The sequence below is a fragment of the Phacochoerus africanus genome, unplaced genomic scaffold, assembly GCF_016906955.1.
Source record: "Phacochoerus africanus isolate WHEZ1 unplaced genomic scaffold, ROS_Pafr_v1 Scaffold_119, whole genome shotgun sequence".
Lineage (NCBI taxonomy): Eukaryota > Metazoa > Chordata > Mammalia > Artiodactyla > Suidae > Phacochoerus > Phacochoerus africanus.
The window spans coordinates 1-13,667 of record NW_025927312.1 but is presented as its reverse complement, the minus strand read 5'-3'; the positions used below and the strand labels follow the sequence as shown (position 1 = coordinate 13,667).

Here is a 13,667-nt window from a genome sequence, read left to right as displayed (position 1 = left end):
TCCTGGTCCAGCTCCTGGGCCCCTATCCCTCCTGGTCCAGCCCCTGGGCCCCCGTCCCTCCTGGTCCAGCCCCTGGGCCTCTTCCCCTTCTGGTCCAGCTCCTGGGCCCCTGTCCCTCTTGGTCCAGCTCCTGGGCCTCTTCCCCTCCTGGTCCAGCTCTTGGACCTTGTCCCCTCCCAGTCCGGCTCCTGGGCCCCATGCACTGGGAACTTGTACTGAGAGACCCAGCATGCCAGCCCTCAAGCCCACAGTGATGCTGGAATCTGATCCTTTGTCCCAGACTCCAGGGCTGCCAAGTGTGACTCCAGGGAGAAACTGAGCAGTCACCCTGGCCCCTGCCTCCTGGCCATTCGGCCACCCATTCTCTTCCTGCAGTGGATTCATCACGGTGGCTGTCCCTCAGAGTGGTGTCACACCCACCGTCCTGCCTCCCACAAGGATTCTGCCTGCTCTCTGACACCCAGGATGGACGCCCCCCTGCCCCCTCCCCATGCCCTGCCCCCTCCCCACTTCATATTTCTCACTGCCTCGGTCTTACATGCATCTTTTTCCAGTGTTCTGAGTCATGTCCTTTCCTGCCTCCTATGAAACCCTAATAGCTTCCTCTATGATCTCTTCATTTTTTTTTTTTTTCACCTTTTAGGCCACACCTGCAGCATACGGAGGTTCCCAGGCTAGGGGTCGAATTGGAGCTGTAGCCACCGGCCTACACCACAGCCACAGCAAGAAAGGATCTGAACTGCGTCTGCAACCTACACCACAGCTTACGGCAACGCCGGCTCTTTAAGCCACCGAGCGAGGCCAGGGATTGAACCCACAACCTCATGGTTCCTAGTCGGATGTGTTTCCACTGCGCCACGATGGGAACTCCTCTTCTTCATGATTTTGAATTGCTCCTCTGTACTGGCCCCACCTACAGCTTCCGTTTCCCTAAAATGAACCACCTGCAGTCACCACCTCCCTCCAGACTCCCGTGAAGCTGTTCCCTGGTCTTCGAGTCACCCTCTGTCCTTGAAACTGGTGCCAGCCCCACGGTCGCCATCTGTCACCCCGCACCTCACTGATGGCACCCTAGTCACAAACCCATGGCCTTGCTTGGATTGAACTCTGGCGGCATCTCCACACTGGGCACCAACTGGCCCCACCCTGGTTTTGTTTATGGAGTGGCTGCCACGTGCTGGAGGCGGTGACCCTCAGCTCCTGGGCTGCGTTCCCAACGATAGGCAGCCCGTCCCCACTCGCACATCAGCACCCGATCCTCAGTGCCAGAGCAGAATCCTGGGGATGCCCCTAGTCCTTCTTCCCTTTGAGACACTGAGTGTCCTGGACGCGCTGGCTTCCTTCCCGGAGGCCCCTGTGGCCCTCAACTCATCTCGCTGCCTGCCCCCCACCCTCGAGCCTGGGGGGTGCACACGCTCCCACCCACGTCCAGCCCTGACCCTGCCGGGGTGACTACGGTTCTGGGAACAGGAACCCCCCCCCCCCCGCCCCACAACAGGGTCTTACATCCTCACTGCCTCCTAGTTCCACCTGCCAGGAGGTACTGTCACTTCTGCCATTTTCAGGAAAACTCTCCTTGGCTCCACACTCTCCCCTAACTGCTAGGCTGTTTCTCTTTGTCACACAATAGCCAGAGAGACTGGTCCAGACGGCACCCTGCCCTGCCTCTCCTAAACCCACTCAGCCGGGCGTGCTGCCCCGAGATTCCCAGGGCACGTTGGCCCCGATGCCCGAATGGAGCAGACGCTCAGCTCCTGTCTGCCCGTTTTGTCTTCTCTTGGTTTCCCGCATGCACTGGGCTCCTGATTCTGGGACCCTCTCTCCATCCCCCTGCGTCAGTGGCCCATCCCTCCCCTCCTCCCTCCCCAGCCCCTAAATACTGGAGCAGCCCCAGGCTGCCCGCCACCGCCATCTCTCTGGAGGTGACCTCACCTGCTGCCTCGACTCCAAGTGCCAGTTCACTCTAGAGTCGGAGGCGAATCTCCAGCGGGCGCAGCCTCTGTGCTGCAGGCTCTCAGATCCAAGCCTGCTCGGGGTCTCCCTTTGCCCCCCAAAGTTCAAGCCAGCAAGGCCATGGGTTTGTGACTAGGGCACCATCAGTAAGTTGCGGGGTGACAGCATCCTAAAGTGCCATGCCCCAAGCGGGACCCCGCCTTTCTGCTCCACACCTGCTCCTCCCAGAGTCTCCACATCTCACTAGATGGAAGCTTGTTTTCTTGGGCAAAATCCTTCTCATCAACATTGATTTTTTTTTCCTCTCACCCTGAATCAAGTTCATCGGCTAATATTGTCAGTTCTGTGCTCCAAGCAGATCTAGCTGCCAGTCACTTCTCCCCTGTGCAGCTCGTGCCTGGCCACCGCCATCCCTGGCCGGGTCATCACAGTGCCTCCTGACCACTCTCCCCTGGGTCACCCTAGTGTCCCCTGCAGCTTCCTCTCAACACAGCCGCTGGAGGGGTCCTCTGGGGACTCAAGTCACAGCAGGTTCTCAGCTCCCTCAGAACAGAACCTAAGATCATACGCACCATCTGGCCCTGCCCTGAGTTTCCACCCCGGCTGCCAGGCCTCCCACTGGTCCTCACACTTGGCCCACACGTTTCCACACCCCTTGGGGCTGTGGCTCCCCTCCTGCTGCGGGGTGACCCCCCCCCCTCCGCTGCCACCAGCATGCTTCCTGCAGGGCTGCCCTCTGCACCAGCCGACACCACCCCCACCCCTTCCCCCCAAGTCTCCACCTGCTGGACTTTTCTTCCTCACACCTACTGGCCCCACCTGCCACAGGGTGGGTTTGTCTTTACTGCTTCCACCCACACTCTCGTTCACGGCACATCTCTAGCAGACACGGGAGGCACTCAGTAGTATTGCAGAGTCGATGGGTGACCGCCTCCCTAACCCTGTCACCGTCTTTCTCACCTCCTGCAGCTCACCTCCAGATAAACGTATCAGAAGGGTAGCTTCAGTCCTTCCACCGCCCTGTTCAAAGGCCGCCAGTGACCCCCCCACCTCCGCCCCCGCCAGCTACACAAGGACCAAGCCCCTCCACTTGCCTCTCAACTGTGTCCCCTTAACTCCTTTTCAGCCTCACGTGCTTGAACCTTCTGTTTATCCGTCTCCCTCCTGGGCCCCTCCTGCAGCAGCCCCACCTGTGGTGCTCATTCCCCTCTCCACCTCCCTTTCCTGCAGATCCCCCCTCAGATGGCGCCACCTCCAGGAAGCCTTCCCTGACTGCCCCACCCAGCAGGTTCCCCCCTCAGATGGCGCCACCTCCAGGAAGCCTTCCCTGACTGCCCCACCCAGCAGGTCCCCTCTCAGATGGCACCACCTCCAGGAAGCCTTCCCTGACTGCCCCAAGCAGAGAGGACCTCTCCCCTCCACCATGGTGCTGGCATACATCTGAGGTGTCTGCTCTGCAGGACCACAGCCCTTATAACCCAGGGTGCTGGGCTAGAGAGGCAGGGGGTACCCCACAAGTGTCTGTGCCCTGAACAAGCCCTTCACCCCAGCGATGGCTCCTCCCACTCGGTACTCACGTCGATCTCACTGAGGATGACGTCAATGATGCTGCCGATGACAATCAGGAAGTCAAACACGTTCCAGGGGTCCCCAAAATAGCCCTGAAGGGAGGGGGGCCTAGGATGAGCTGTGGGGGAGGGGCTGGGGGTCCCCAAAATAGCCACGAGGGAGAGGGGTCCCCAGGGTGAGCTGTTGGGGAAGCAGCTCCCCTGACAGCTGAGGGCAGTGGTCCATGTCTGAGGATGCAGAAGGGCTGGGCCTGTAGGGGTGGGCCGTGAGACCACTTCCCATGGATGCTCCAGGGGCTCCCCTTCCTCCAGGGCATAAAGGGGTCCCAGGGGAGGGCAGTGTAACTGGGAGTTAGGAGTCAGGGTCCTGGTCCATACGAGGGAGTCTTTTATCCCCACCCCCCGGAAGCCGGGCCTGGGGATCATAGGCAGACCCAACACAAGGGAGTGGACTTGAGAACTGAGGGCATAGGAGTTCCCGTCGTGGTGCAGTGGTTAACGAATCCGACTAGGAACCATGAGGTTGCGGGTTCGGTCCCTGCCCTTGCTCAGTGGGTTAATGATCCGGCGTTGCCGTGAGCTGTGGTGTAGATTGCAGACGCGGCTCGGATCCCGCGTTGCTGTGGCTCTGGCCTAGGCCGGCGGCTACAGCTCCGATTCAACCCCTAGCCTGGGAATCTCCATATGCCGCGGGAGCGGCCCAAGAAATAGCAAAAAAAAAAAAAAAAAGAACTGAGGGCATAGCATGACACCCTGCCCAGCCCCCAGCCCCCAGGGCTGCTCTTCAGAAGCTTAGGGAAGGCGGGGACATAAGCCAGGCTCAAAGAAGGGGCGGTGGCCAGTTCTGGCAGCCTGCATGGCTGAAGGTAGGGGCGGCAGGCTGGGAGGTGGGGTGTTGGCGGTGAGCAGGTTGGGAGCAGCAGTCCTGTAGGAGGAGGCTGTGGAGGGCTCTGTGGGAAAGCCCCACCCTGCCGGCCGCACCTGCTCCTCCGGAGCCCCGGGACTCACCCTGGCCTTGAATGCCATGAGCTTGAGGATCATCTCCAGCGTGAAGATGATGGTGAAGGCCACGTTGAGGATGTCTGAGATGTGGTCCATCTGCTCCGACTGGTTGTAGTGCTGTGGGGGGCACAGGACGGGCTGGGACCCTTCTTCCTGGGCCCCTGTCCTCCCTTCTTTAATCTCAGAAAACGAAGCCTGCTCTGGCCACGTCTGGAATCCTACCAGGTCCGATGGCCATACCCTCTCCTCCGAAGGACCCCAAGTTGGGGGTGGGGGGTGACCCCCATCTGTGAGCAGGGTTAGCCATACACGCACAAGTCTATTTCTGGAAGCCAGGAGGGAGGCCCCTAGCGGGGCTCAAGGACAGGCTTATAGGAGTTTATGGAGCCATTTGTCGCAGGACCAGGAGGGAAGAGCTCTGGTTCCAGGCTGGGACCACCATTGCCTGCAGGTGGGGCCTGAGATAACCAGGCCCACGTGCCTGCGTGTGGCCTGGAGACTGAGAGGCAGCCCTAAGCAATGGCCTTAGCCCCATCCACCTGCCCCTGTCACCCTCCTGAAATCTGTGTCCCTATAACCTTTCCCAGGAATCCCTCATCATCTTTTTTTTTTTTTTATCTTTTTTAGGGTCGTGCCCATGGCATATGGAAGTTCCCAGGCCAAGGGCTAAATCGCAGCTACAGTTGCCAGTCTACATCGCAGCTCATGGCAATGCGGGATCCTGAACCCCTTGAGTGAGGCCAGGGATAGAACCCACATCCTCATGGACACTATATTGGGTTCTTAACCTGCTGAGCCATGAGGGGAATGCCCTCTTATCTTTTTTTTTTTTTTTGGTCTTTTTAGGGCTACCCCCACAGCATATGGAGGGTCCCGAGCTAGGGGGTCAAATCGGAGCTGTAGCTGCTGGCCTACACCACAGCCACCGCAATGCCCGATCCTTAACCCACTGATCGAAGCCAGGGATCGAACCTGCATCCTCACATATGCTAGTCAGATTTGTTTCCACTGAGCCATGATGGGAACTCACCTCTCATCCTCTTTTAAGGAAAGCTGACAAAACCCCACTCCTTCCACAATACCTCCCAAGGTAGAGGCTCTGCCAGCTGCCTCACCCTACTCTGTCTTGGCAGAACTGCTGGACTTCACTGCCCAGCTCGGGCTTGAATTTGAGCTGCGGCTTGTAAGCCTCTTTCCACCCTGGGCCTGCTGGTTCCATGGCTCCCTTTACAGATTCTCCCCACCTGGCAACGTGTAGTTGTGTCGTTGGGAGGACCTGGGATTCCAGAGCCAGGGAGCCTCGAGGTGCAATTCTATTTATACAGGGTGTGCATGGTCAGATGCTTAATTAAGGCTGGATAACTATGCTGCTGACTTTTTTTTTTTTTTGTCTTTTTGCCATTTCTTGGGCTGCTCCCGCGGCATATGGAGGTTCCCAGGCTAGGGATCGAACCAGAGCTGTAGCCACTGGCCTACACCACAGCCACAGCAACGTGGGATCCAAGCTGCATCTGCGACCCACACCTCAGCTCATGGCAACGCCGGATCCCCAACCCACTGAATAAGGCCAGGGATCGAACCCGCAACCTCATGGTTCCTAGTTGGATTCGTTAACCACTGCGCTACGACGGGAACTCCCACGATGCTGCTGATTATAACCTTGTGTATAAAGGGTGCTCATCTCAGAGACACCTGTTCTGTGAACATGAAACCCATTTTTCTCAGGACCGGAGTCAACATTCCAATCAACGCTACCCTCCAGATTTGCAACAGCAGGAGGAAAACAGAGCAGCCACTTCATCTCTCCCACACGGCCCCGTTCTTCTGCCTGGACTTCTCCTGGTTCTAGGATGGCCACAACCATGTGTGTGCGTGGGTGACCTCCTTAAGAAAGTGTTGAGCCCCGGAGTTCCCGTCGTGGCTCAGTGGTTGACGAATCTGACTAGGAACCATGAGTTGCAGGTTTGATCCCTGGCCTTGCTCAGTGGGTTAAGGATCCAGCGTTGCTGTGAGCTGTGGTGTAGGTGGCAGACACGGCTCGGATCCCGCGTTGCTGTGGCTCTGGCGTAGGCCGGTGGCTACAGCTCCGACTAAACCCCTAGCCTGGGAACCTCCATATGCCACGGGAGCGGCCCTAGAAAAGGGAAAAAGACAAAAAAAAAAAAGAAAAGAAAAAGAAAGAAAGTGTTGAGCCCCTGGCACCAGGGCCTGCGTCTAGTTCACCTCTTCCACCTGTAGGGCACCTCACCATGGTTACTGGCACAGAGCAGGTGCCAGGAAGAGTGTGCTGGGGCCCCCAGTCGGGAGCCGCCTCCCCTGCCCTGCTTGGGTCCTGGGCCCGTCGGCGCTGGTCCCAGGGCCCTTACCTGCATGCCCAGGCAGATGGTATTGAGCATGATGAGGGCGAACATGAGGTATTCGAAGTAGGAGGAGGTGACCACGTACCACACCTGGTACTGGTAAGGGTTTTTGGGGATGTAGCACCGGAGGGGGCGGGCCTTCAGGGCGTACTGCACACACTGGCGCTGAGACACGACAGGACAGGCCGGTCAGCACCCCAGGGCCCTCTCCCCCGCCCCTCCCTCCTCCCCGGGCTGGGAGACCCTGCCTTCCACAGGCCAGGGGCCCCTGTGGGCTGTGGAGGGAAGAGGGTGCCCCCGGAGCCAATCACGGTCCATTTCCAGCTCAGCCCCCACCCAGCCCTGGGCCCTGGGTGTCCCGAGGGCTCCCCCTGACCCCGAGTGCACCGCCGGGGGCAGAGATGGGTTGGAATGGGATCTGGGCGTCCAGGGGGAGGGCCCGGGGTCACCCCCCCCACCCCCCAGCCCAAGGGCCCCTGTTCCCTGGCCAGAGCCGTGGTTGCAGGCGGGAGGCCTGGAGCAGGTGGCCGGGCACCTGGTTCTTGTTCAGCTCGCAGTTCTTATACTCGGTCTCGCCCTGCTCCTGGAAGGTGACGATGACAAAGCCCACGAAGATGTTCATCATGAAGAAGGCGATGAGGATGATGTAGATAATGAAGAAGATGGCCATCTCCACGCGGTGGTTGTACACGGGGCCCTTGTCCTCCTCGTAAGAGTCTATGGCCTTGTACAGCAGCCTGGGGCGAGTGGGGGGTGGAGGGGGGGAGGTGTGTGATGAGGCAGAGCCAGGCCGGGAAGGGCAGGCTTGGGGACCCAGGGGGCCTTCTGGACCCTCACATGATGGGGAAGTTAGGACCACGTGAGGAAAGGCTGCATTGGAGCCTGGAAGGGGCCTGCCAGCCATCCTCCGAGGATGCCTGATGCTCCCCATCACTTGGCTGGGCCCCCCGTGGGCAGAGGGCCACAGCCGTGGGAGCCCCGGTCAGGCTGTCTCTGGGGTGAGGTGAGCACAGCAGCCCTGCGCGGCTTGTGGGAGCCGGCGCAGCTCTCTGGCACCCCGGGGTGCAGTAGACCAGGCGGCCCGCGGGCACGGCCCGGCCCGTGGCCGTGTGGGCCGGGCCCCGCCCTCACTCACTCAGGCCACCCCTCGAAGGTGGACACTGTGAAGAGTGACATCATCGCTGAGAGCACGTTGTCGAAGTGGAAGTCGTTGTGTATCCACTGGCGGGCCCGCAGCTCCATCTGCGTGGGGTCCCCGTCCTTGTACACATAGTAGTAGCCCCTGAGGTGGGGGTGGGGAGGCCAGGTCACCGTGCTGTGCGCATGCGCATCCGCCACCACGTCCTCTAGGCTAGGGCGGTGAGCGTGCGGGAGCAGGGGAGATCGGGACCAGGGACCCTCCCCTCAGTGCCCAAGGCAGGGGACCTCTGTGAGCACCCCTCTGGGCCCAGGGGCTCAGGTCCCCCTAGTTCCCCCAGCGGAAGGGCCGCCTGCCCCCCGCCCCAGAGCCCCCCCCCACACACACTTGCACTCCTCCTCCGTCATCTTGGACAAGTCGTTGCAGCTGAAGAACTTCCCCTGCATCCAGGAAAGAGGGAGACAGTTTGTCATGGAAACAGAATTGAAGGATCGGGTGGAAGGGAGGGCCTAGGTCTTCCGAACCGAGGGGGCAATTCCCTACAGGTCACTGTTCTCTCCCTGCCAGGCAGACAGCTGGGAGGCTGGGTGCCAGCTTCTTAGATACGAGCTTTGCTGGGAGCCCCAGGCTGGGCCTGTGGAGGGAAAATACGTGTGCAGCTGGGGCTCCCCTCCCCCATCTGGAGCCCCGGCCTTGTCCCCCACTGCGGGGTCTCCCCCCACAGAGCAAGAATAGGGAGTGTCCTCCTCCCCCACCTTCCTTCTCAGGCCCCCGGGGTGGCCCAGGGATGGACCCCAGTTGGGCCCAGATGACACAGCTTATCTCTCATCTGGAAATGGAGCAGGCGTCCCAGCAGCCCCCCCACACCCCAGGGCTGGGTAGGGGGCTCTGATCCCTCTGCTGATTTCAGCCCGGGTGGCTTCTCCTTTGATCTCCATCCCATACTGGGCACCCGCAGAATTTGAACAAAGGGAGTTGATTGTTAGGTCTCAATGTAGCTAAATTAAGTTGGAATCTTTCCCACAAAGGCCCGGAGAGGAAGATGCCTGAGCCCAGGACACAGGACCGGCTGACAGCGCAGCCGCCCCTCCCTGCAGGCTCCTGTCCTACCACCTCACCCTTAATGTTCCAGATCGAATGGTTGGAAGGGGACACTGGGGAGAAGCAGGCAGGCCAGTTTCTGGGCGCTTGAAAGCAAACACTGGCTCCAGCGTGGACAGCAGGGTTAACCTCCTGATATAACACAGAGGCACGTGACAAGGGCATTACCGTGTTTGGTATCTGAGCAGGAACTGGGGGTCCGGTAATGACAAACAAATGCACAGAGGGAGTTGGGGGTTGAGGTGGTCTCAGGGCCCCCAGCCTGTGGAAGTGGGGTTGGGGTCAGGGTGGGGGGGCCGCTGGCTGGAGCTGGGGATACGGCCACATGCAGAACGCTAGACGTGCTAGGTTTTGAGGCTAAGCTATCTCGGTCTGGGTGCTCCCCACCTCCAGGACAGTGACCAACAGGACTGGGCCCCCTGAGGGTCCTCTGGGAGCCCCACCCTGAATGCTCACCCCTGCCCACAGGGAGGGCCTTGTGGGCTTTGCTTTTTGGCCCCGCAAGCCCTAGTAGAGGCCTAGGACCAAGAAAAGTCTCCGGAGTGTTTGCTAGATGAGTGAGGGAATGTAAGGGGCTGTTTGCAGGTCGAGAATGATCAAGGTACGTAATCCTGATTTAAAAGATGGTGCTTTGGGGCGGGAGAACACCAGGCCCTAGAAGGAAGTGTCATGAATGGATGTGTCCCCAGGTGTCCGTGTCTGTGTCCCACAGGTGATCTAAAAGCCAGAGGCATCCAGGGGTGGGCTCCGTGGGGGAAGACCTCCCGTGGGGTTGACCCCCAGATGGGAACGAGGAGACAGGTTCTCCCCAGAAAGTGAGAGCCAGAGGGGAGCTCCTGACTGGGAGGTGATGGACACCCCCCTGCGGAGGCTCAGTGTGGATGCGACCCACGCCAGACGCAGCGGTGGGTATGCGCATGCGCAGTGCCGAGGCCTGGGGTGGCGGGGGCAGGGCGGCATTAGACAGGACTGGAGGGGCGGTGGGTGGTAGCAGGGAGGGTGCGGCAGGCCTGGTAGGTGGGCCTTCATCCGGGAGGGCCAGCGAGGCAGCAGGTACCCCTGGTGATGATGCTGGCAGAGCCCGGGGAAGGGGGAGGCGGGGTGTCACCTAGGAGCCGAACTCAGACTCGGGAGAGCTGAGCCTTAAGCTTGGACGGCTGCCTTCAAGATGCGGGGCCCCTTTGGCTTGTGGGGAGTATGGACTGGCTGCCACCTTGGCCGAGAGCTGGCCCTGGAGCAGCAGGCGGGGCTCACCTTGAAGAGCTGGACGCCGATGCACGCGAACATGAACTGCAGGAGGGTGGTGACCAGGACGATGTTTCCGATGGTGCGGATGGCCACGAACACACACTGCACCACGTGCTGGGGAGGGAAGCCCGGTCAGCACCTTCCCGCCCTCCAGGGCCATCCCAGCCCAGAGGGCCGGGGGCGGGGGGGGGGCACCCAGCTTGTTGGGGGCAGAGGGGCTTGTGGGGGCACTGCTGCCCAGCCTCAGCCACCTCCTTGGACACAAAAGGGATGGAATGGTCCCAACAATGCTTGGGCTGAGTGTCTGGAGTCAGGCCTGCCGGCCCCATCCCTGCCCCAGGGTCCTCCATCCCTGTCCCTCCCTGGGGTCCTGCAGGGCATGTCCCTCCCCAGGATCCTCCTGGCCCTCCCCGGGGTCCTCCCTTCCCCATTCCTCCCTGGGGTCACCTTCAGCCCTTTGGCTCTGTTGATGGCCCGGAGCGGTCGGAGCACCCTCAGCACCCTCAGTATTTTCACCACGGAGATGGTGCTGGACCTGGGGGCAGCCAGGGTGGGGCTGAGGGCCGCCTCCTGCCCCCAGCTCTGCACACCAGCGCCCGCCTCCCCGTCCCTCCTGTTAATGCTGGGTGCGCTCTGTCCCAGGATGGAGGGGCCACCTGCCCCTGGGCTGGACTGGTTGGGGCACCATTAGGGCTTCCCCTAGGGCTGCCCACAGACTGGGGCACCCAGGCACCAGGGCTGGGGCCCCCTGGCGGGGGGAGGACCACCCCCCCTCTCTGCATCTCCTCCTGGTCTCCAGCACACGCTCTGCCCACTCAGCCTTGTCACTTCAGTCCAGTCAGTGACAAGCCAAGGACCCCCGACCCCCTCAGTGGCCCTGGGAGACCCTCCCCTGCATCTCTGTGCCCACCAGCCAACAGCAGGTGGGGTCCCGCTCTGGCCCCGGCCCCTGCTCACTCAAGGCCCATGGAGATGAGGGACACAGCCACCACCACCAGGTCCAAGATGTTGAAGTAGTTGCGGCAGAAGGAGCCCTTATGCAGGAAGGCCCCGTAGGCTGTCATCTGGGGAGACAGGCAGGGTCCTGGGTCAAGAGGAACCCACCTCGGAGTTCCCCTTGTGGCGCAGTGGTTAACAAATCCGACTAGGAACCATGAGGTTGCAGGTTTGATCCCTGGCCTTGCTCAGTGGTTAATGATCCGGCATTGCCGTGAGCTGTGGTGTCGTTCGCAGACACGGCTCAGATCCCAAGTTGCTGTGGCTCTGGCATAGGCCGGTGGCTACAGCTCCGATTCGACCCCTAGCCTGGGAACCTCCATATGCCACCGGAGTGGCCCTAGAAAAGGCAAAAAGACAAAAAAAAAAAAGAGGAGCCCACATCTTCTGCACACCTGCTGTATCCCAGGTCGGAGGGGCCACTGTCTCCTCCCCCACATCACCGTTCAATGCATTTGCCATGGTATTGTCCCCCTGCCCTGCCCTGCCCCTGCTCTCTGCCTAGGAAAGTCTTGTCCAACGTCAAGGCCTAACTCTAATGTCACCACCTCTGGGAAGTCCTCCTGGACCTTAGGGAAGCCACCATCTCCCTCTGCTCAACTCCTTTAGTAATGGCGGCCCTGAAAGGAGAGACTGTCTTGATTTCATGCTGCAGCCTGTCCTGGACCCACTGCCCCCCACAAGGCTCCCCCTCCCCTCCTGGCTCGTGGAGGTGAAGGCTGGGGCTACGGTGTCAGTCACAGATGGGAGGCCATCTCCACCATGACGGTGTGACCCAGGTGATGAGCTGCAGATGAGGGATGGGAGGGCCACGAGTGGGCAGAGCTGCCAGAAACCCCACCAGGTCCCTTCTCTGGGACCCTGGGGGTCGCCTTGCAGTCTCTGATAACAAAGGTCTGGGAACAAATCACAGCTCCTGGGTCGACTCTTAGGCGACTGTGTGGTCACTGTGGAAGACAGTGCCTAAGGCTTCCGGGCACAGAGGGCGCTCTGTGGAGAGGCACACAGCCGAGAAGGATGGGACCATGTGCCTCCACCCAGCCCCCCGCTGGCCCCTATACTCCAGCTTGTGAGCTGAAAGCACCCGGTCTCCTGGGTCCTGTGGGTCCTTCCCTGCTGCCCTCAGCCACCTCCTGCTTTTCCTTCCTCCCTGCAATTCAGCCCCTAAGGGAAGGCAGCTGTGTAAGCAGGTCTGGGTCCCTGACCTGGAGATGCCCCTCACCCAGTGATCTCACAGCTGTCACTCACCTTGAGGACAATCTCCACAGTGAAGACAGAGGTGAACGCGATGTCAAAATACCCAAGGATCTGGTGACAGGGCAGGGGTCAGTGAGAAGAGGCAGAGCAATGAGAGCATTGTTATCTTCCTCGGCGTCACCACCATCACCATTGGCACCTCATCATTGCTGCCACCATCACCATCGTCACCATGACCACCACCTCAATCACCATCATCATCACCATTGTCACTACCCACATCACCACCACCAACATAATCCCCATCATCATCATCATCAGTATCCCCATCATCATCACCAGCACCAGCACCACCCCCACCATCACCATCATCAGCACCACTATCATCCCCATCACCATCTTCATTATCAGCACCATCACCTCCATTACCATCACCGCCACTATCATCACCACTATCATCAGCACCCCCACCATCACTACCATCATCACCCCCATCATCATCATCACCAGTATCACCATCATCATCACCATCCTCATCAGCAGCACCACCACCTCCATCACCATCACCATGACTATCATCACCATCATCACCACCATCATCACCACTACCTTCATCAGCACCACACTACCGTCATTGTCACCATCATCACCACCATCACCATCATCACCACTATCACCACCATCATCACCACAACATCATCATCACCACCATCATCACCATCACCTTCATCAGCCACCACACTACCGTCATTGTCACCATCATCACCACCATCACCATCATCACCACTATCACCACCATCATCACCACCACCATCATCATCACCACCATCATCACCATCACCTTCATCAGCACCACACTACCGTCATTGTCACCATCATCACCACCATCACCATCATCACCACTATCACCACCATCATCACCACCACCATCAGCAGCACCACTGTTCATCACATCACCATCTTCATTATCAGCACCATCACCTCCATTACCATCACCACCATTATCAGCACCACTATCCGCACCCCCACCCATCACTACCATCATCACCCCCCATCATCATCATCACCACCATCACCATCATCACCACTATCACCCCATCATCA

At 59.8% G+C, this 13,667-nt stretch overlaps 1 protein-coding gene across 1 annotated transcript in view; it reads right to left on the bottom strand.

Annotated features, from left to right (window-relative positions):
• LOC125119092 (voltage-dependent L-type calcium channel subunit alpha-1S-like) overlaps positions 1-13,037 on the bottom strand; it is a 28,374-nt gene extending 15,337 nt beyond the window's left edge. The window contains exons 1-11 of the mRNA XM_047765941.1: positions 12,924-13,037; positions 12,615-12,692; positions 11,328-11,434; positions 10,818-10,905; positions 10,377-10,484; positions 8,409-8,461; positions 8,019-8,165; positions 7,419-7,620; positions 6,890-7,048; positions 4,530-4,640; positions 3,531-3,614 (exon numbers count right to left, since the gene is read on the bottom strand). Of these exons, the coding sequence (XP_047621897.1) occupies positions 3,531-3,614; positions 4,530-4,640; positions 6,890-7,048; positions 7,419-7,620; positions 8,019-8,165; positions 8,409-8,461; positions 10,377-10,484; positions 10,818-10,905; positions 11,328-11,434; positions 12,615-12,692; positions 12,924-13,037 (1,251 nt within the window). The remainder of the gene's footprint in view (positions 1-3,530; positions 3,615-4,529; positions 4,641-6,889; positions 7,049-7,418; positions 7,621-8,018; positions 8,166-8,408; positions 8,462-10,376; positions 10,485-10,817; positions 10,906-11,327; positions 11,435-12,614; positions 12,693-12,923) is intronic.
• Between the last annotated feature and the right edge of the window lie 630 nt (positions 13,038-13,667).